General features: G+C 35.7%; 1 protein-coding gene across 2 annotated transcripts in view; it reads right to left on the reverse strand.

Moving 5' to 3' along the window:
- Nucleotides 1–22,820, reverse strand: part of AKAP11 (A kinase (PRKA) anchor protein 11) — a 35,533-nt gene that overhangs the window by 8,394 nt on the left and 4,319 nt on the right. The window contains exons 2-9 of one of the 2 annotated variants that reach the window (XM_008569200.1): nt 19,856–19,972; nt 16,895–16,942; nt 15,121–15,255; nt 13,098–13,362; nt 8,033–12,521; nt 5,337–5,492; nt 1,222–1,305; nt 393–439 (exon numbers count right to left, since the gene is read on the reverse strand). In XM_008569200.1, the coding sequence (XP_008567422.1) occupies nt 393–439; nt 1,222–1,305; nt 5,337–5,492; nt 8,033–12,521; nt 13,098–13,362; nt 15,121–15,255; nt 16,895–16,942; nt 19,856–19,972 (5,341 nt within the window). Of the gene's footprint in view, nt 1–392; nt 440–1,221; nt 1,306–5,336; nt 5,493–8,032; nt 12,522–13,097; nt 13,363–15,120; nt 15,256–16,894; nt 16,943–19,855; nt 19,973–22,820 lie in introns of those variants that run through there. The other variant, XM_008569199.1, reaches the window with a different exon arrangement.

Below are 22,820 nucleotides of genomic sequence, written 5' to 3' on the forward strand. Positions count from 1 at the left end.
CAGACCGGTTCCCGCTCACTGGCTGAGCGAGGCGCGGGAGCAACACCGAGGGCTGCAGTCCCGTTGCCGGTCCCCGGTCCGGTACGGGGGCAACACTGAGGGTTGAGATCCGTTGCCGGACACGGAAAAAAGACAAAAAAAAAAAAAAAGTATTTCCATCTTTACACCAATGAGTAACTCATTAGTGCAGCAATCAAAGAATCCAAACCACTCAACAAAGGACCTGAACTGGACAAAGAAATCTAGGACGAGAATACCCTGACATATAACGTTTTATCGATCACCCAGGGCCTATCTGATGAAAATAACACAAACACAAACAGTAAAGATTCTTCTAAGGAAACTTATACCAAAAAACATGCAAATACTTTGAAAAACAAATTGTCAATTACCTTCCACATCATCCTCAAGCTCTTCACCTTCATCATCTGGTTCATCACTTTTCAAATAAAACAGCAGAAGCAGTTAAAAAAAAAAGCCTTAATTAATAATGGTATTAAAACCAATTTTCAAAAATGTGATAAGGAATGAATGTTATAATATGACGTATGACATTTAGAAAGGGGAGAAATGACAATAAAAAGGAAGCTTTGCTTCTCACATCATTTCATGTTAAGAACTGAATTGTAAATTATGCTTAGAGTTATCAATAACCAAGAAGTACTACCTTACCATGATATATAGAGCCAAGTAATTTCATAATAAAATTTAATTTAAAATAATTTAAAGATAAAATATTCTACTAATTTGATTTTAGAGAATACAGCATTTGAATATTATAGAGTACCATGAATAATTAAGTATTCATTAATGCTTCTGTTGATGCCATTTACATATACATTTTAACACAGTAAAAACACATTTTTCCTATACTTTTCTTATATATATGAAATAAAACTGCATATAAAAAACAAAACAATAAACAGAAATCCTGTAGGAAGCAAGCTCTTTTTAATGAAATACTAATTGGAAGAATGAAAAATAGCAAGCAGAGCAACACATGCATAACAGTAACATATTTTGCAATTAGATGTCAGTCATATCTCAGCATAGTTGAATTGTTTCATTAGATGTAAATTTGTCAAGCAGAATCATGTCAAAATATAGGAGAAAAGCAGGTTGATACATATTGGCACTGTAACCCACATTCTTTTAAGAATATGACATCATGCATTAGTGGTGAAAGACTCATCAGTTTTTAAGTTTCTTGACTGGACCAACCTGTCTGATGTTGGAAAGGATAAATTGTCCTCATACAAATCCCCTTCTAAACCAAGACTGCTCCAGCTACTGCTGTTACCATTACTGCCAGAGGAAGAAAAGAACAGAGCTGAACTAGAAAATGAATAGTAAAGAACATTGTTTTCCTCGGAACAGCTTCTGTCCTTGATAACTGTGGATGTTCTGAAGCTGCCACATGGAGTGGAGCATCCACGGAGGCGAAGAAAGACCAAAGCTGCTACCTACTCAAAAAGCACTTGAAAGGTTCTGAGATTTAGGAGCTTTTTCTTTCTCCTCAGCAGGTCATGAAAATTATTCTAAACTTACATTTATTGTACAGATTAAGACAACAGAATGACTTTTAGGATAGCAAATGAATGCATGAAGAAGTTTCACAATGAAATTACTATCTTATGGAAAATCTTGGGATATAATTTGTAAAAAGCCAATACTCTTCAGTTTGGATAAAGTTTAAAAAGAATAAACATAGGTTAACATTCTCTCAGGTCATTAAATAATGCAAAACAGTGATAGGCTTGGATGGAGGGCATGGCGGGGAAATAGGATAGAAGGCACCAAAATACAGTCCCAAACATACCTTTTCTAACTACTTGGAGAAAAGGTATTTTCTGATTTTAAAATACTCTCATTATGTCAATTACCTTCATTTCATATATTATATATAATTCAGTAGGTGGCAAATAACATACAATTTCTTCAGAATAAAGCTAGTATAACCAAGGCTTAAGCATTACACTTGTCTGGTCAGCCAGTCACTAATGCCGCACACAGATAACTTCTTATGTTACCTAATCAAAAGAAGAAAGCAACTATATTCTAAAACTGCAGCAAAGCAATTTTTTAAAACAGCAACCATGGTCAGAAATAAAATTAAATTCAGTTTTTCAGATTAAAACCTTCAACATGCAATTTTTTAAAATTCTAATCATTCCTAATTATTAAAATAATTAGTAAGCACATTAGTTTGCAGTGATAAGCGCAATATTTCCCAAATATTAGGCTAGACAATTACAAAAATTAGTATTTACTCAAACCAAATTTTGGTTCTAAAAGTATTAATTAAATGAAAATCATCTTATCTTCATCAGTAAATGTTGACAATGTTATCAAAAAAAAAGATTTAAAGTTCTAAATAGTTTCCAAGCAATCTCAAATAATTTACATATCCATATTCACTTTAACACTATCAAGTTGTCACAAACCATAATGTACTAGAGAATAAAAGTTAAAACTCAGTATGTCTTTTCAAGATGTCCAAACAAAAATCGCTTTATTATAAAACCATTAAAACAACCAGAATTTTGCCCATGTAGTCTGCTGTCAAACTAAAAATGAGAAAATATAGAAATACAGAATAGACAGAGAACTGGAAGCCAAAGAGAAAGAGAAAATGATCTCAAACACTGTATTTACTATTAATAGAATGATTATCTAAACAAATAGAAAATTACAAAATTAAAATTCTTAGGCATATGCTAATAACAATGACTCCTCCATTTAATTACTAATAAAAATCCATTACCAAGTCTTAGATGAACATGGAAAGAAACAAGAGCTAAATAATGTTAAATATTCAAACTCCCTTTTTCTAACCTCATCTTCCTTCAAAATGGGTCAGATTTGAAGTCAGTTATTTATAAAATACCACTTCTTTTTTTTTTTTTTTTTGACCAGTAAGGGGATCGTAACCCTCAGCACGGTGTGGTCTGCACCACACTCAGCCAGTGAGCGCACCGGCCATCCTTATATAGGATCCGAACCCGCAGCCTCGGCGCTACCAGCGCCGCACTCTCCCGAATGAGCCACAGGGCCGGCCTCTAAAATACCACTTCTTTTTTTTTTTTTTTGACCAGTAAGGGGATCGTAACCCTCAGCACGGGGTGGTCTGCACCACACTCAGCCAGTGAGCGCACCGGCCATCCTTATATAGGATCCGAACCCGCAGCCTCGGCGCTACCAGCGCCTCACTCTCCCGAATGAGCCACAGGGCCGGCCCCTAAAATACCACTTCTAACTAGTGTGGCCATACAATTTTTCATCTAACCAGGACACATTTGAAAATGGAAGTCATCATCATTAGTAACTATACCTGAACAGCAGAAGTAAATGAGGACTATCCCAAGTAAACTGGGACGTATGAGCACCCTACATTAACCTAACATTAACATACTTAATTTCTCCACTTAATAGTCTTCACATCTCATTCTTAAAACACTGTCCTGCTTCCATCATTTTCTTTTATGTCTTTTCACATTTCCTATGTCTAGAACAGGCATACTTACACCATCAAACCAGTGTGGTTAAGTACCAGAATTCCTTACTGTGGCTTTCGGCCATATGAAGACTGCTATCAATTCTGACACATCCTACAAAAATTATCTCAAAAATTCTGTAAGTCTAGCCCTATGTCTTACCTAATCTAATACATAACTTCTAAAAGGGTCACAAACCACCTGAAATATTTAAGATATTCACATACACAGACCAGTTGTCTTTCTGATCAACTCATTATATATAATCCTCCTAAACACTTGGAAAAATCTGAAATTATTGTTTCTTTTTTAATTGTTGCCTCTACTGAACTTCCTACTTAGTGTGAAAGTACAAGGTGTTTCCAAATCACCTGCGTTGATCTCTATACCAGAAAAGAGCAAATGTCATCAAAAGATGGAACATGTAAAGCAATAGATTTTCAAATGTGGCCTCCAAACCACCTGCACTGAAATCATCCAAAGTACTTATCAAGCATACAGATTCTCGGGACCCTCCACTGACCTAATGAATCTTAATCTCTGTAGGTGAGGCTCTGGAATCTATGAGCAACAAGCACACCACCAATCCTGGATGAGCTCCACTATCTTTTCCTTTGTGTCTGAACCTTAATACCACACAGCATGATTAGTTCATATTAAGACTGCGGTCAATTGAAACACAGGTCTTTTTCTGAAAAAAATGCTATCAAGCCAAGCTTTGCTCCCAACCTGAATTCAAATAATTGATTTTCTGAACCTAAATGCATTTACCCATGTCAAACAGAATTATTTTAGCCTCATCCTGATTCTGTCTTTTTGAACCTTGGTTCTGTTAACAGGATTATCTTTTCTGCCTTGTTTTCAGTCATCCACAAACGAGTATTCTACATCAGTAATAAAATAATGCTGAAGAGGACAGAACCAAGCATAAGGCCTGGTAGACTCCGCTCTCTTATCAAATTAAAGAACATTCTACATAGAGTTGTTCAACTGGCTAGAAGTCCTCTTAATGACACTAGCCTCTACCCATTGTTCTCCCATTTTAGCCCCAGGATTTCCTAAGCAAAAATGTCCTAGAAAGGTGTGTTTCTCAAAGATGAGAGAAGAAATTAATATTAAATGTTAATATTCTATTCCCGATAAAGTTATGGGAAAGGGCCAAACTATGATTTGTGACATTGGCCCACTTGCTTCTACCAGTTTCAAAGACTGCCTTTTTGGATCTAGATTTTAAGAAATATTGGTGATTTACATAGCATTATAAGAAACATAGGTGATTTACATAGCATTATAAGAAACTATGACGAAATAGATACTTTATAAAAATATTAATGCTTACTGGTTAATCCAAGCAGCAAACAAAATACTCTGAAGTAAATAAAGTATTCCAACGGGCAAAATGCCATTTCCTTTTCTTATGCTACCTCATCCCCTCCTCCAAGCCTTCTTCTCTTCTCCTTCTGGTAAGCCAATTCCAAGGGCACTCTTCAACTAAAGTCCCAGGGTCCTTGCCACATATCCCTGAAACTGGAAGTATGCTGAAAACCCTTTCCTCTCCCTAGACTCAGCTATGGACGGCATTTATTATTTCTAATTATCAGTTAATGTGGATAAAGATTTTATGCAATTTTATATGCAATTGTTTCTTATATTTTTGCCTCTAAAGGCATTCCTAACATATCAAAAACCATTAGAAACATACTGTGAATAATAATAAAATACATTTTGAAACTGGCAGATTTTCTAACTTAGAATTTTAAAATACTACTCAATACACATTTAGAGCTCAATTCTGAGGCGTGTGGACCTAAACTACACAATTACATGCAAAATTTTCATTACCTTTCACTTAGATGATGAAAACTGCTGCTTTCATCTTGGTGTTCATCCTCAAAACTTAAGTTGGACCAGCTCCCAGTGCTGTCTTCACCAATACTGAGATTCATCTGCTGGCTACCAAAAGACTCAGTTGACTGAAAGTCTTCTATTTCTTTTGAGCTAAAAAAGGAAAAAAGGAAAAAAATACAACTGAAAGCATCACAGATTCTGAATTTATAAGATTATCAATTTCATGATAAAGGCAATGTATTATTAGTCCATTTTCTGTTGCTTATAACAATACCTGAAACTGGGTAACTTATAAAGAAATGAAATTTATTTCTTACAGTGTTGGAGACTGGGAAGTCTACAGACCACTGGGAGCATCTGGTAAAGGCCTTCTTCTGGGTGGAAACTCTTCACAAGGTCCCGTGGAAACCAGGGTATGAAAGGGCGAAAATGGAATAAGCAAGAGAGCTGCCCTGCTCACTAGCTCTCCTTATAAAATTCTCCTTATAAACCACAATAGAACACTATTTCTTTCTGAACATTTTTCCTGATACATACCACATTCTTATGGTTTCTGGCCAAAATGGCCCACAGGAGGAGGTCTGGAGAAGAATTTTTAATCATTGCTACATTATTTTGGTTCAGAAATGATAGCTGAGAATATAGCTGAGATGTTTTGCTCTTCTAAAAATGCATTATCATATAACTTCCCATTTGACATTCACCACCCCTCTGTACATTACAGCTTTGTAAATTTTAATGGTTACTTTCATTAACCAAGCATTGACAAGAAAAGGACACTAGTGAAATAATCCAAGTAACACCTTAAAAAAAGTAACCCATTTGAATGAATCTCGCTTCAAAGACAAACGATTTTAACCTTAGAAACAGAAAATGTGGAACAGTAAACTGGACACACTAGAGACAATTTTTAATAGTCAGCACTTACTGAACCCTAGCACAATTACTAAGAAAAGAGAAACAAGAACTATAAAGTAACATTCTACAAGCCTTGACAAAAAGTTGGAATTGGACAGCACTGGCTTATAGGAAAAACTCCAAGGGCATATCTACTCCCAACCCTAAGAAGGAAAAGTAAAAATACTGAGGAATCAATAGCAAAGGCATTTAGCTAGGCCCTGGGAGTGATGTCTTAGAAACTTTAATGTAGAGAAGAATTTCTTCTTCCCATGAGGCTGGGATGGGATGGGATGGGATGTATTGGGAGGGGGTGAGGAGGAGGGAAAATTAAAATAGCCTGAGGCCACTTGTAGGAGGAAAGCTGCTTCAATTTTAAGAAAGCCTAGCTTACTAACACTTACACATTTGAATATTTATTAACCACATATTCTGTGTCTAATACCATACTAGAAACTAATATGTAGTCATGAACAAACAAAATGTGGATCTAGGACAGAGGTTTGAAAACTTTTTCTGTAAAAGGCAGAAAGTATTAGTAAAATAAAAATATTAGTAAATACTTAAGCTTTGCTGGCCATATGGTCTCTGGTGCAACTATTTAACTTTGCCATTATAGACCAAAAGCAGCCATAGGCAATATGTAAATAAATGAGCATGGTTGTGTTCCAAAAAACCTTTGTTTATGAACACTGAAATGTGAGTTTCATATAATTTTCAAACGTCACAAAATAGTACTCTTCTTCTGATTTTTTTCAACCATTAAAAAAAACATAAAAACTATTCTTACCTTGCAGTCTATACAAAAACAAGCAGTAGGCCACATGTGGCCCACAGACTACAGTTTGCCAACCCATGGTCTAGGAGAAAGAAGGCTGCCTGATTAAGGCAAATACAGACCACCTCTACTTCACCAGAACCTACAGCATCACTCATCTCTAGAGGATGCTATGAAACAACTAGACTCAAGAGTTCGGGACAATCTGCACCTCCCTATTTTAAGATGGCTAAGAAAAGCAGTCTTTGTCATGGCTTTGACAAAGGCTACTAAAAAACCTGGGATATCATGTGACTCAATTACATTCAACCTCAACATGAAGCATTTTCTCTTTCTGGTGGGAACTTAACCAATATAACCCTAGAAACTAATAATAGAGGTTGATCTTGATGTTTTCTCAGAAAGAAAGGGTTAAAAGTGAACATTTTAACCAAGGTGTTAGAATCTAAGCAGAAGAGACAGCTACTGAAGAACAGGACACTGGAAGACTATCAGAAAGAATTGTCCCCTTAGACTGTGAGCCAGTCAAGAGAAGTGGTGGCAGCAGTGGAAGTATTTGGAGAATTTTTGCTTTCTTCCTAAGAACAGTTTGATTAAATCATGCTCTTTATAAGACAACTTACCTTTGTGAACAAAGAAAACACTCTTTGAAAATTAAATTTTTAGAGTAGTAAATTAATACAGTAATAGTCTATACTGGCTGTATAAAATTCTCCAGCTGTTTCCTACATTCAACTTTACCTACTTCACAGCTCTGTGAACTTGGACAAGGTGATTATCTTCTTTAACCCTCATCTTCCACCTCTGTAAATGGAGAATATCTTCCCTCAAAAGGGATCAAGAGACAAAATATATGAAAGTCATGTGTGGAATATGAAAATACAAATGCAATAGGGAAGTTTTTGCTAATTTAGGGTTAAAGATAATCATACCTTTCTGAACAGGTCCCAAGAAACATATGATTGAGTTTAACTTTTCATTTTATCATAACACCAAAAGGAAATTTGAAACTTACCTGCTAACAGCATGTCCAACATTTGTTATGGCTGATGTCATTATTTCTGTCGTAAGGCTTTCAGCAAAGCTAATGCCATCTTGTCCAATTCCACTATCGGCAGCCAAACTGGTATTGCTCAGCTCTCTCTCTGCTTTTTCAATAGCTTCAGCAACTATCTTTTCAGCAAGCACCGACTTCTTATCAAGGTTAATATGAATTTGTGGAACATCAAGATGAAAAATTCTAGACTTCTGATAGATATTTCTAAATTTTGAATTAGAATCTGGCTTACTACTAACAAGTGAATCCTGTCTGAAAAAGTGCTGCGATGAGTTTCCACCACAATCATTGAGTTCTTTAAGGTCACAATATCTGCAAGCTTGACTTATAAGAGGTGACAATTTTTCTGCATAAGTGATCTTATCCGCTGATTTTGTGGTCTCAGACAATTGCAAAACTGTGGATCCTAAAGTTAGCTCTAAGGTGTCATCCACTACTTTTTTTGCATATTCTTCTATAGCTTGAACAACATTCTCTCCATACACATGTCCACTTAAGCTGCCTATACTGTGGTAAAACCTGTGATTTTGCGAGGAAGGCTGAAAAGACTTAGAAAATTCTGGTTCAGTGTGACACTCAGTATCGTCATCACATCCAGACTTTTCATAAAGGCAAGAATCTGTTAAGGATTTTGGCAAGACAAATGTAGATGCTGTCAGCTCTTTTTTTGCATCTCTTGCTATGCTGTGAGCAAGAGAGGTTGAAAAACTATATAGTTCAGAGCACTCATTTCTAAATATATCCTGTGTCCTTTCACAAATTTGATTTTTACAAGGGTAACCTCCATTTCTTTGTCTTCTTTTATCTACTTCTTGGTGGTGCTCTTTATTTGAGAACATTAACAGTTCATTGCTTGTTTTCTCCTGTGAACTCTGCACAGGGAACATTCCTGAGTTACACTTCATTTCAGCTGTCTTAGCTACTTCTTGTAATCCTGACTTAACAGATCGATAAGCAAGCCTATTGGCATACTGATCCATTATTAACTCGCTATTACCACTTTCCTGTTTTAGTATTTGGATAATGTGACCTGCATATTCGTCTGTCACACTTTCACAGCTGGGATACTTATATGTCAGACCTGAAATATAAGAACTTGGTGGTAATGAAAGACTAAATGGATCCACTTCCCTTGGGTGGGCTACAACCTCTATATCCAGCTTCTCTTTTGATCTATAATCTCGGTCAACATCAACATAACTGTTCTTTTGCCTGAAAAGCACACAACTTTTAACTTCTGCTATTTTCTCAGCTTCTGTAACAACTTCTGCTGCCATCTCACCTGCAAAATTGCATAATGTCTGTAAACTTTTATCTGAGCAATTTAAAAAAGTAGGTGATACACTTCTTTGACTTTGCACATTTAAGCAAGGGCCTTTAACCTTGGGTTCTTGAACTGTTTTATTATCTAAATGGGAAGCTGCCATTTCGGTTGCAAGAGAAATGACATGTGTAGCTAACGCTTCCGCAAACTGAACTTTCTTCCCTGAGTAATCTGACTTCACATCCACTTCTGGATGCTCTTCACCTTCGCTACTTTCAACTTCTTCTGAAAGAGATCGCATGAGTTTCAGCATGAACTCTTCTTTTTCTATAGTACTTTGATCATTTTCAGACAAACTACCAACAGATGAGTTGTGAGGTGTAGAAGGTGGTGTAGCAGGAGCAAATTCTTTGGCTAATTCCCCTTTGAGCTTTTTGGATAACTTCTTGATATCCCATTCAGAACTAGCCTGGGATGGTACTAGAGGAGTTGACGGAGGAGTATCAGGTATTACATTTCTGTCTCTGATTTTCTGTTTATCTTCCACATGCAAACCGTCTACACAGGTAAGCACTGCAGATGAGAAAGTATGTGAATGAGGAAAGGGGCTTTCCTGTCCAAAAGACAAGGGCTCAAGTGCTGTATTATTCAAATTATGCTTTTTCACTGGTTTATCCTTAGCAAGTTCCTTCAAATCAGGTTTCTGGTCTGCCACAGCTGGACAAGGTGGTAGTGTCTCTAAAGAAAATCCATGAGCCATAAAACCTTTACATTCTGGAAGAACACAATCCTTTCCAACTGAAGGTGAACAGTGAGTTAAGTGATCTTGAGCACTGAGAAATTTGGGGAACTTTTCCAAGGTGATCTGTGATTCTTCTCCAGGAACAGGCAAGACTTCCTTATATGCGGCATTTTTATCTGTATTTACGAACACTGATTTGCTTTTATCTATGGAATGTTTAATAATAGATTTCGATAATCGGTCAGCAAACATGTCCTTATTACTAGCTTCACTCTGTTGCAGTGTTATTTGATCACGGTGGGAAAAAGGAGGGTTTTTTCCACTTACAGTTTTAGTTAAACAATCTCTGTGTTCACCAACTGTTTTTGTAACTTCAAATGATGTCACTGATTCCAAAGTTTCGTTCACAATTGTATGCACCATTGCTGCAGAAAAGTTGTTAATAATCACAGGATCATTTGTTAATTTTGAAGAACTTTTCATTTCAATAACATCTTTAGTTGGTTTAAAATCACTCTGGTTACCTGGATTGTGTTCTGAAGGTAAACAAATATTTGTGAGACAAGCTATTTCCTCTTCTTTGATTTTTGTGGTAACATGTGCTTGGGCAGAATCGCCATTTGAATTACTATCAACGGATGATAGATGAGATTTTGCCTGATGTACAGATGAAATATGATATGGGAGAAGGGCACTTCCGGCCAAGGGCACTGGTATAGAAGTTACAATTCCAGAAGTACAAAACAAGGCCTGCTGTACTGTGTATTCCTTTCTATATTCCTGCATTGGTTTTGTCACCATAATTGCTTGATTGTGAAAAGAAGGGGAAAATGTAAATGTCTGTGTCCATGGCACTACACTTTCTGCATTTACATATTTGACATTATCAGTGGAGACACTAACTGCTGCCTTTGTTGTGAAGGTCACATCAACTTGCGATAGCTCAATGAATGCTTCCTGTATTACAGATTCAGACAAATCTTTTGCATATGACGTCACTACTTTGTCTTCGAAGTCAAATGACCAACCCCGTGGAGATGCAGGTGTTGGAGGATATGAAAACTGACACACTTCCATGATGCCTTCAAAAACAAGTTCTTCAGCAAGATCTGCAGCAAATGTAGCAACTGTGTTTTTAAATATCTGCTTCTTTACATACTGTAAATCTTTTAAGGCATTTGATAAAGCTTCACTCACCAAAAAATTAGCCAGGCCACCAATGGCACGTTCTTTCAGTGAAAATGCACGCTGCCTTTTCAGTTCATTAAATGCCATCTGAAAAACAGATGATGTCAATTTGACAGCTAAGTGGCACAGTGCATTTGTGCATGAAGAGACTCCTTTCTGTAAGTCTTTAAATGCACTGCCAAAACTTTTTTCCACAAGATCTGCTGCAAATTTCTGAATGCTATCTTTAATCATTAAGGATTTATTTTTAGATTTACTTTTTTGATCAAGGTCCCCGTGCTTAAGACCTACAGTTTTATTTTCTCCAGTCTTAATACTATTAATGTTTGATGTGGCATTAATATGCTGGGTATGAAGAACTGAACCTAGTACTTCATATGAAATGCTATTTGCATAATCTTCATAGGTGTAATAAATAGAATCATGATTTTTATGAATCCTATTTCCATTATTATCTGTTTGGCAAAAACATTCAGCAGGAGTACAGACTCCAAGAGGACTAAAAGCAGAAGATCGAATAGGGCTAAACAAACCACTGTCTTCCCCTGAGGCCTTGACTGGGCGAGGAGAATCTGGAGCATCACGCAGGTTACCATAAGGAGATTCTGGTTTACGAGGAGTTGGCTTTCTAACATTAGCTGGGAGAGCTGGACGACTGAACTTGAATTTTTGAGGATTCATACAAGCTTTTCCATGTTTGTGCCCTTTCTTTTGCAATGACTTCCCTACGACAGGATCCTTCATAAAGAGACAAGAAGTCTCTAAAGTTTGCTCTAGTTCATCAAACTGATCAAAACTATCAAAAAATTCACTTACTTCTGAATCTGAATCCTCTATATCATCTTTCATCACAGGAATTTTAGGCAGCTCAAGTTTTGCTTTCAAACTTTTTTGATATCCCTCTTCATCCAAAAAAATAACAGGACTTGGACTTGAGCATTCTGATTCAGATGAGTAGGCTGGAGAAGAAGAAAAAACGGTTTTCTGTATTTCACTACCCTTATCTGAAGTATTAGATGACCTATAGAAACTCCTTTGGATCCAAGGCTCTGAAGTTGATGTTGTGACCGAAGTTTTCACAGAAGGCAGTTCTTTATGTCCCGGAACATTTATTAAGGAAGTTGAGGGTTTAGCCAATGACTTTTGCTGTCCAGAGCTAACCAGAATCCTTAAATCATGGGTTTCTAACTGGTGACCAGAAATAGTCTGAGAAGCAGCATCACACTGGCTCTTTAGTGCAGTAATGTTTATTCCTACAGAAAAGAAGAATAAAATGACTAAATTATTCTTGAACAGAACTTTTTAAAAATTAATTTAAATCAATGGAATAAATTGACTTTAAGCATGAAATATTTATTTGTAACATAAGTGTCTTCTACCCTATGTTAGTTAACAGAATGATTCACCCCAAGTAACACCTTCACTAAAATAACTTCATTTTACCCTATGTCCTGGGATACTTGGTCTATGCAACATTTAGCATGCTGTCACGCATGTTAAAAACACTACTGCAGTAACTCTGCCAGCTAACTCTTCTGAAATTTGAACTTAAGCATGTTCCACACACATTTACAGTAATGGGGTAAACAGTGCTTGAACAATACTACCTAAATAAGAACAGAAATAGCAAAATTGAAAACCAGATAATAATAAACTTAAAAATCACAAGGAAATTAATTCCTCATGCAATCAGAAAAAAAGGTTAAAATGTTTAAATTGGATCAAGTTTCAACATAAATTTCAATTAAACAAGTCTGCTTTAAAACTGTCAAAACTGAACTTTAAACTTTAATCCCTTATTTCAAGAAAAAGTCTAATAAAAAACAAACCATCATTATATGGCTTTGAAGTCTCTTCTTCCTCTAAGTGCTCAAAAGCAGTGACAAAGTCATCCTCTATGGAAGACACAGACTGGTTAGTATCATCATCATCTTCATTAGTGGTCTCAAGTTGGCCCTTCTGATGGAAGTACGTGTCCAGGGTGTATCTTATACCAGTGGCATATTTACTCAGAAGACTAAAGATAAAATCAATTCTGAGTCTTGGTAATGTAGGTGACACTCTCATGACACAGAGCATTCCAGAATGACGACGCTTGGAAAAGATGAGATGATAAAAACAATTTTTAATTTCACATATAAAATATCTGGAAGCAAAGCCTACAAATAAGACAATCGCAGAGAAAAAAACAAAAAAATTTCAAACAAAAGAAAATAAGAAATGCATGCATCCTGAAAGGCTTTCTGGTTTTCCTTTCTTTACATTTTTCACTTCCTAGTCTCTTTTTCTCCTATCTTTCTCTTACCAAGGTATTCAAATTCTATCTTGCCTATTCTTCTTAAATGTTACAGAAATTACTATCTACCTATTCCTTTGGGCAATTATGCTTTCCTTGATTATTGTACAGCTCTGTGATTTTCCTTTTTTAATCATTCACCTATCTCACCAACTACATGGTAAACTACTTGATGGCAGGAACAAATTTTATTTTTTTATCCCATTTTCCAGTAGCTTCCAGCACGCTACCTCCTTCTCTCCTATCACAATAAAAGAATCATCCCCTCCTTTTACTTAAGTTTCCTTATTACTACAAATTACAATAATATTTACAGCTCTGATTATGAATACAAGTCACCAGACTTCCCCCCACGTATTATCTAAGAAAATACAAGCGTGTTGGGCCAAGCCCATGGTGCACTCAGGAGAGTGCGGCGCTGGGGCTCCCACCGCAGGTTCTGATCCTATATAGGGATGGTTGGTGCGCTCACTGGCTGAGCGTGGTGCAGCCGGTCTCAAAAAAGGACCAAAAAAAATAAAGAAAATGCAAGCGTGGACGAATGATTTATTCAAAAAACTAGGCACCAAATATAATAGCTAATCTTATATCCTAGCAAATAAGGCAAAGTAAATACAAATGAAGAATACAATTAAGGAAATGAGGCAAGCAGTTCTACTTTTACTGACTGATCTCATAAAGAACACAGCAGTTTTTCATACCTGAAGTAATCCAAATTTTAAACAATTGTGTATGATTTAGCTCCTAAAATGCAAAGCATTTTTCTTTTTTTTTTGTCTTTTTTCGTGTCCGGCAACGGATCGCAACCCTCAGTGTCGCGCCTGTACCGGACCGGGACCGGCAACGGGATCGCAACCCTCGGTGTTGCTCCCACACCTCGCTCAGCCAGTGAGCGGGAACCGGTCTGCATGTGGGATCCAAACCCTCGGCGGGAGCACCACCGCACTCACAAGCGGCGCACTGTAGCAGTGCGCCACCAGGCCGGCCCGCAAAGCATTTTTCTTCAATGATTTATTCAAAAAAATTATCAACAAAATCATACTTGGTAAAGAATTAAAACCTGAATATTATAAAATAACCACCGTTTGAAATGGTAACATTTTTGTTTATAAATAAAGAACACATCAAATGTCCACTTTACATAGAATTTTTTTTTTTAAACAGAAAATGAGTTGAAGTACATATAGCACAATATTTACATAAATTGTAATTGACTGCAAAGAGGAAAAGTCCTCATGGCTTATACAAAGGTGGAAGAAGTTCAATAAATCCAGAAATAATGAATATTCAGAAAAAAAATTAATATGTATTTGCATTCCATTTATGAAACTTCACAAATGGAAAATCTAATATATAAGCTATGACAAAAATTGTTCTATACTTCAGGGATGACAATGTTTCATAAGTTAGATTCCTTATAAATCATATTTCCTTGAAATAGCATTAAAAAATACAAAAAAGAAACTTCATTCAAGCATTTAAAAGTTTAACATTCATGTTCAAATGTAGTAAAATTTGACCTAAGAAACTCATTAGAAAGCATGTATAAAAGTTACCTGATTTAGAGGAACATTGCTTCTATCTGATGATTTATTTATATCCTTCATACAAATAATTTCATTTTCATTTAAACTGCAGAAGTGAAGTGAATTCAGAAGATCTGGAAGCTCCAAAGAAACTGCAGCCAAATCCTAATTTAAAATAATAATAATAATAAATAACACTGCAGAATAACACTTTTGTTAAGATTCCTATATTGTGGGCCCTATCCAAAAATCATAAGGTCTACTGGATAATAAATGTTCTGGTTCATAACAATTAACATATACAGTTTATTATCCACAGATAATAAAATTTTTAAGAACTCAAAAATAAAATGTACTAAAATGTCCTAAAATGTCCTAAAATTCAATACTGGCTATTTCTATAGCATTTCAAACATATCAAGCTATAAAAAAAAAAATACACAATATCTCACATACCCATGACAATTAGCATTTAATAGTTTTTAGCACCCAACACCCTACAGTCCCCCTCAGGTTTAATTAACTCTGGAATTTTTCATGCAGGATTCTTGGCTATAGAATGTACTTACTAAGAGCTTAAGTTTTTTTGTTTTTTTTCCCTGACCCGTGAGGGGATCGCAACCCTAGGCACGTGTGGTCTGCACCACGCTCAGCCAGTGAGCACACCCGCCATCCCTATATAGGATCCGAACCCGCGGCCTCGGCGCTACCAGCGCCACACTCTCCTGAGTGAGCCACGGACTGGCCCTTAAGTTTAACTTTGTAAAATACAAGTCCATTTTTCTGACTTTCCTCTCTCCAAGGTACTGTATTAGACCTTAACTGAAAATTTTATTAAGATGAAAGGAGAAGAAAATAGCTTTTATTTTTCTTCCTGTTTGCCCTTTTTACATAAATATTTTACCTAAAGAATTATTAAAGTCTTTAACCCATTATAGAGTACTTCCGTTTATAAACATGTTTTTATCACTAACTCTTAAAGGAAGAATATTAGAGAAACACTGAAACATTTCTCTCTCCAGCCATATATTCTCAGGAATATGTCTCTTGTTCCTTCTGTCCAAACTATTTCCTAAGAACACAATCAAAACATATAGCAGAGTTTTCGTTCATAATCACCTGATATGTATTATTCAGAAAGAACTGAATTATGTTATTTTTTTCCTCTATTAGGAGATGCTTTACTGCCACCAAAGAAAACATGTAGCAATCACAAATTTTTAAGATGCAGCATGAGGGAGGAAAAATGTATGCCTAACACATACATACATCTATACAGACTTCATCAATTCTTTACATAACTGCCAAGTTTTCCTCTGTTGATCCTAATCACAAATATCAGTCCCTCTGTAATACTGCCTACATCAAACAGGCTAAAATTTTTGCATTGGCTAATTGCAAAAATTTTATAAACTTTATCTTTTAAACTTAACTCCATCTCAACTAAAACTATAAGAATTTTACTGCTGAAGTCAAATTATGAAAACCATCAAAATAAACAAAAAAGTCTTACATTCTATATTATGCACAGAATGGAAGAAAAGTCAACCTGTGATTTGCAACCTCCTCAGATAAATGACTTTTGTGGTCAAACCTAAAGCTGCTTTCTGTAACAGGAATACTCAGGAAAAATGTCCAAAATGCACTTAAAAGTTGACCTCAAAATATCACCTTTTAACTCTAAAAGGAAGATATCAGAAGAGTTTAATATAAACTTTGGGCATTAAAGCAAATATTTCATGCTCTCAAAATTTGTTCAGAATAATCTCTCATGGTACTTTCCAGTGCAATAAGTTGACCATACCTGTGTATGAGCAGCATCTGTTTCTTCATTAAAACCCAGAAATGTGACCTGAATAAAAAGGAATAAAAGCTCCATTAATTTGAGTTTTTAAATCTTAGATTGTTGACAGAGCTGAGAAAAAGGAAAAAACACATAAAGCACTAAAATGCTGACTGCCTTGGAGAGGACACTTTTTTCAAAGATGATCAAAAAGATTTTTCACCAAAGACTTAGCTCCAAATTGCAGTTCTTAAACCTCATTCACATATCCTTAACTAGCAAGTTCAATCAATTCTACCCCCAAAACATATTTCAAATACATCCCCCTGCCACCCCTTCTTCCCTGCACTACTACAGTCTCTCTCACCTGGTCCCCTCATTGTGACATTTCCCTGTCAAAACTCTTCCATACTTCCCAGGGAAAACTCCTAACTGGAGTTAGCTGATGCCTTCAGCCTTCCCTCATTCTCATTCATACACATGGGCCCCTTTCTGGGTCTGGAACGTGCCCTGTACGCAGGTACATCAAAAAGTTCATGGAAAGATTCCTGTTATTCTTTTTTTTTTTTTTTTTTTTTTTTTTGGCAGGGGGCAGGCTGGCCGGTCGGGGGATCCAAATCCTTGACCTTAGTGTTACAAATCAGTATTCTAACCAGCTGAGCTAACCAGCCAGCCTCCTGCACTCTTTTAATTCTATTTTCCACAAAAAATAGAACTTTTTGAAGTACCCTCACACTGTATGTTTTTGCCTGAGGGCTTTGTGATTGTGTCCCTTGATCTGGGTGTTTCTTCCTTAGATGTTTACATGCCTGTCTCTTCCTCATTCTTCAAGTTTCAACTCAAAGATCACCTCCTCGGAGAGGTCATCTCTGGGTAGACCCCTAGGAATACTTCTTCACTCTCTGTGAAGCCATCATTTATTTCCTTCAACACTCTTATATAGAGATTACTCTGTAGAAGTTTATATAAACTAAATTTCTAAAAACTATCTAATGGCATAAGGAAATGTAACATTATTAAATAAAAAGGACAAGTTACAGAAAAATGATATACAGTATACACATAATTTCAACATTATTTTTAAAAACATGCATGGAAAATAATACTGGAAGGCAATACACCAAACTATAAGCAATAATTAACTCAGGATGACGCTGTTGTAGGTAGGTGATCTTATTTTTTTCTACTCTTTTTTCCCCTATGCTTTTTCTTGCCCAATTCAATGGTAGTCATTTCCTTTTTTTATACTTTCAGTATTTACTTTTCTACAAAGAATATGTACTAGTTTTAAAACCTGAGAAAAAGTGTGATTTTTAAAATTTATATTCTCTTTATGTCTATGGCATCATATTAAGAAATTTTTTCCATTTGAAGATAGAATAATGAACAACTAAGCAAGTACTGTGGCTAAAAATATATAATACTTAAAATGATAGCAATATGGATGATCAGTTCTCAAGAATTATGGAAAAAGAGCATAGTTAAAATATAAAGCAATACTGAATATACTTTTGATCTCTTTCTGATGATTCGGAAGCCAAGTCAGAATCTTAAATTACCCTGCAATCTTTACTCTAATTAATTATGCTTATTACTTCGTAGAAGTGTTACAGTTAATTTCCAGGCATCTAGATAAATTGTTAACATCTAGAAAACTGACCCTTCCTCTATAAAACTTCAGGCAATACAACTCCCCTCCCAGAGTTGTGAGAGTTAATTAGATAATGCACGGGAAAGTACCTAGCATGTCACAGGCACTCAATAACAAATAGATAATCAAGTAACAAATTCCCTTCCTTTCTTTGAAAAGATACTTAGAGATATGCACAGCCTTAAAGTGGGACAAAAATTCCTCCTACTCTTTCAAGTTTCCTTTACTGAACACAGAAGAAAAAAAAGCTGATTTTGAAGATGCCAGGGGAGTTTTGTTTCCCACTGATCAAGGAAGGCTTCGCCAAGGAATGTGGGCTTGGAAAGGTACCACATAAGCAGCTGGAGAGATACAGGCTGGAAAACTGTTGGAGGGCAGAAGGACACAGGAGACTTGTCACACTTGCCAACAACTGAGTAGACTAAGAGTGGCCCTGTTTCACTAAATAAAGAAAAGAATGGTAAAGAAAATAAAAGCCAAGAGCCACAGAAATTATGCTGACAAAAAGAAGAGCCACAAGTGGCAAAACACTACAAGCCTGAAAGGCAGGCCCATCTCCCTATGAAATACGTCAGACAGAGAATTTCCCAAGGAATGTGAAAAAAATCATTCCCTAAAATAAGAATAATCAAGATTTTTATTAGACCCCCTCCCTTCAAAAGAAAAGTTTTAACTTGACATATTCATCAGTTTTAAGCTGTAATGACCTAACACCACATCTCTGATTTGGTAATATGATGATGGACTATGGAAATATTATAGAAAAAAACGTACTCCTTTTTATAGTAATAGATTCAAACAAAGATTGAAAACACTGGATGAGGTGAGCAAATTGTATATCTTATCCTCAAATAACAGAATAAATACCTTCATTGCAAAGATAAATTCATCTCTACTTTTTCATTTTTGAATTTAAACATCAAAAAAACTAACAATAGCCCAAAAAGTGAATATAAGAAACAAGCATATATTTTATGTTCAGAGTAGAAAAATTTAGTATTAAAGTACCAATCATTGAATATGATAGGAATCATCTAACGTAGTATCATATGTCCAATGAGTGGCCAATAATGCCTATGCACTGAATTAAATGTGCTTAAATTAAATGATTAAATTAAGTAAATTAAATAGTTGAATTATAATACATTATAATTGAACTATAATACATTAAGACAATTATATTAGCCAGTATTTAGAACAGGTACTTCTATTTCACATAATAATACATAGAAATCTTAGATATTTTAAAAATAGGTTATGCAGTCCCACAAAGATGCATAAAAATACATTGTGTTTTATTAGGAAAGGGTTTAGAAAGTAATATGTCAAACCTCAGTTAAATTGGTATGTTCATCCTGCTTTAAATAGTCCTCTGCTGATATACTACATAGTTCCTTCTCACTCTGCAATAAAGACTTTACAGACTGGAAAACATCTTCACTGAAGCTCTGGAGAAAAAATAAAAAGACATTCTTAATTTATTTAATTTTAAGACAAAGCAAGAGATCCTGGAGATATTTTAGTTTTAGATGGAGAGTCACTCATTCTCTAATTAATATTCACTTGGCACCTTTTGATAGCATATGCAGAAGTCAATTCAGCAGATAAAAAGCTCCACTCAGCTGAAAGGCTTAAGTAGAGTTCCACATGCCCAAAATACATACATACACCAGAGCCTGAGCATTCATCTCACTGGAAGACCACACAGGCCCTCATGCTGGGTTCACTTACTCTTACCTTACACTAAAACCTAACAGATTGAATGATTTCCAAGTCATTGGCAGAATAGAAGCAACAATTTCTGTAATGAGTGAAAGGATCTGGAAGCCACAGTAAGGCACACTAACAATAGTGATTACTCCCTTAACAAAGCTGGAGACAGGAAAAAGAAAGCAAGCACAACTCAAAATAAGTTTTTTCAGGGATCTTAAGGCAGCTGGTACGATGAAAATGAGGGAGGGAATTCTAGATTGGGGGGAAGAGGGCTGACACAAGTGCAAAGGTAAAGAGGGAGGGAAAAGTTACATAAAGAAAACAACGAGTATTAGACATAAATAGAACATTATTTTCCTTCTACCTTATTCCCCCATTCTGCTGATTTGGTGATCTGCTCTTCCATCAAAAATGTACTTACTCCCCAGTCTTCCCCTGTAGAAATCCTACCTGTCCCAAAATCTGTAAAGATTTTTTCCATCCCTTAGTCATAATAAATCTCTCTAAAAGCTCCTGCAGCAGTGTTGGCACATCTAATCTATATCGCAACATATTATAATTACTGTACTCATACATATTTATCTTTCTTACCCAGTAAACCAAATTATGGACACTCAGAGACTGTATTTCACTCATTTCCCCAGATTTTAGAACCTCACATATTAAGTGAACTAAACAGTTGCTAATTTTAATAAATTGAAATTAATGGAAATCTTCATCCTAAGAGGAAAGATACAAATATGAAAACAGAGTTTAAGAAAAAAAGAAGTAACACAACTTAAATTTCACCTATCAATATGAACTCATAATCTTTAAATATATGTACTACCTTTTCCCATTAAAATATCTTATAAGCAATGACTTATAAGTAGCAAAGAGTGTACCCAGAATCTAGATTTTGGTTTCTAAATATCAGTTACCAATATAAAGAACTGGAGCTCCTCAGGAAATGGCTGGTTCCAGGTCTGAAGCAGAGAAAGTATGCAGTGAGCCTAGAACATCTAACAGTGCTCAAAGACTAATTGGTCATTTCAAAAGAACACAGAAGCCAGTTTGAAGGAATTCCCACTGGCCACATTTGAGACAACTGGGACATCAAAAATAATAAAAGTAATAATAAATTATTACTACTGAATTTTTTAAAATATCTATGATTCCATTAAAAGAGAAAGAGAAAGGTCAGAATGCTGGTTGACAAACAAGGACAGAATGACAAAATTAGAAAATCCCATTTTGTTATTCCCAATGTAATTACTGGTTTAGGAAAGGATCATCAACATATACTAAATGTCCTGGGTTAAAAGCTATTGGGGAACATGATACACTGTCTCAAAGTATCACCCTACAGACTATTTATTAATTGTATTCATTACAAAGGGACTATGTGCATTTATACCGGAGACACCAGTGGTTATAAGCCTGTCATCAATAATACGTGCCCCCTGATCTGATGAAGTGGAATGAACACATCACCTGTGAGGTGTCCCAGATGAACTTAATTACAGGGAAAAACAGATGAACTCAGAATATGGAGCTGTTCTACAAGACAACTGGCCCACCTTCTTCCAAAGATTTGCTGTCATGAGAAAAAAACCTAGACCACTGGAAGGACATAGATTGTTGGAAACCAGAGACACAATACCCAAATGCAGTGTGTGAACCTTTACTGGAAGCTAGATAAGAGGCCAGGAAAAATTTACAAGGACATCTGCGACAATTAGGAAAATCTGTGTATGGATTGCAAATCAATGATACTATTGAATGAATGGTTTTCTTAGGGGTGGTAATGACGCTGACATACTTAGAAGTAAAGTAAAATAATGTCTGCAGTCTACCCTCATATAATTACAAAAGGAAAGTGTGTGTGTGTACAGAGAGAGAGACAGAATGGTTATGGCAAAATGTTAACAAAGGGTGAATAAGTGAAGGATATGTGACAGGTTTTTTCCAACTTTTCTGTGGGTTTGAAATTTTTCAATATTTCAAATAACTTTGTTTTCATTTATGAATGCAAGTTTTCACACTAATTTACAAACATAAAATCAAAAGAGGAAAAAATATGAAATGTGAAATCTGAACTTGAATTATCAATATAAACTCATGATACAGTAGGAGCAATGGGCACTCCTAGTACCCAGATCTTGGTTTCTAATTATGAATAAGGGTTCTTTGAAGACATAGCCAATTCCAGGTCTGAGGAAGGGAAATAGGTGAAACTGGGTCATCCTGTACCAACAGGATACAACCAGAATAGCAAGAAAGCAATCAAAGAATTATGGGCCTGAGACAAAGGAACACGGGCACAAATTTGGAGGGGCTTCCAGGTACCAATTTTAGGACAATTTGAGAAACTTCAATAAATGAATGAATGGATAATTCACTGAATGAATGTAAATAAACAAAAGACTGTAAAATACAGAACTGTAAAAAACCATGAGTCCAGAGGAATACAAATAAATAAATGAATGAATGAAGGGAAATACATTCACTTGCCATCAATGGAGGTGACAATTACAACAAATCATTAACCTGAAAATCGGTAATTAAAGGGCATTTGCCCTGCCTTTACAGGAAATAATATAG

The sequence above is a fragment of the Galeopterus variegatus genome, unplaced genomic scaffold, assembly GCF_000696425.1.
Source record: "Galeopterus variegatus unplaced genomic scaffold, G_variegatus-3.0.2 Scaffold476, whole genome shotgun sequence".
NCBI lineage: Eukaryota > Metazoa > Chordata > Mammalia > Dermoptera > Cynocephalidae > Galeopterus > Galeopterus variegatus.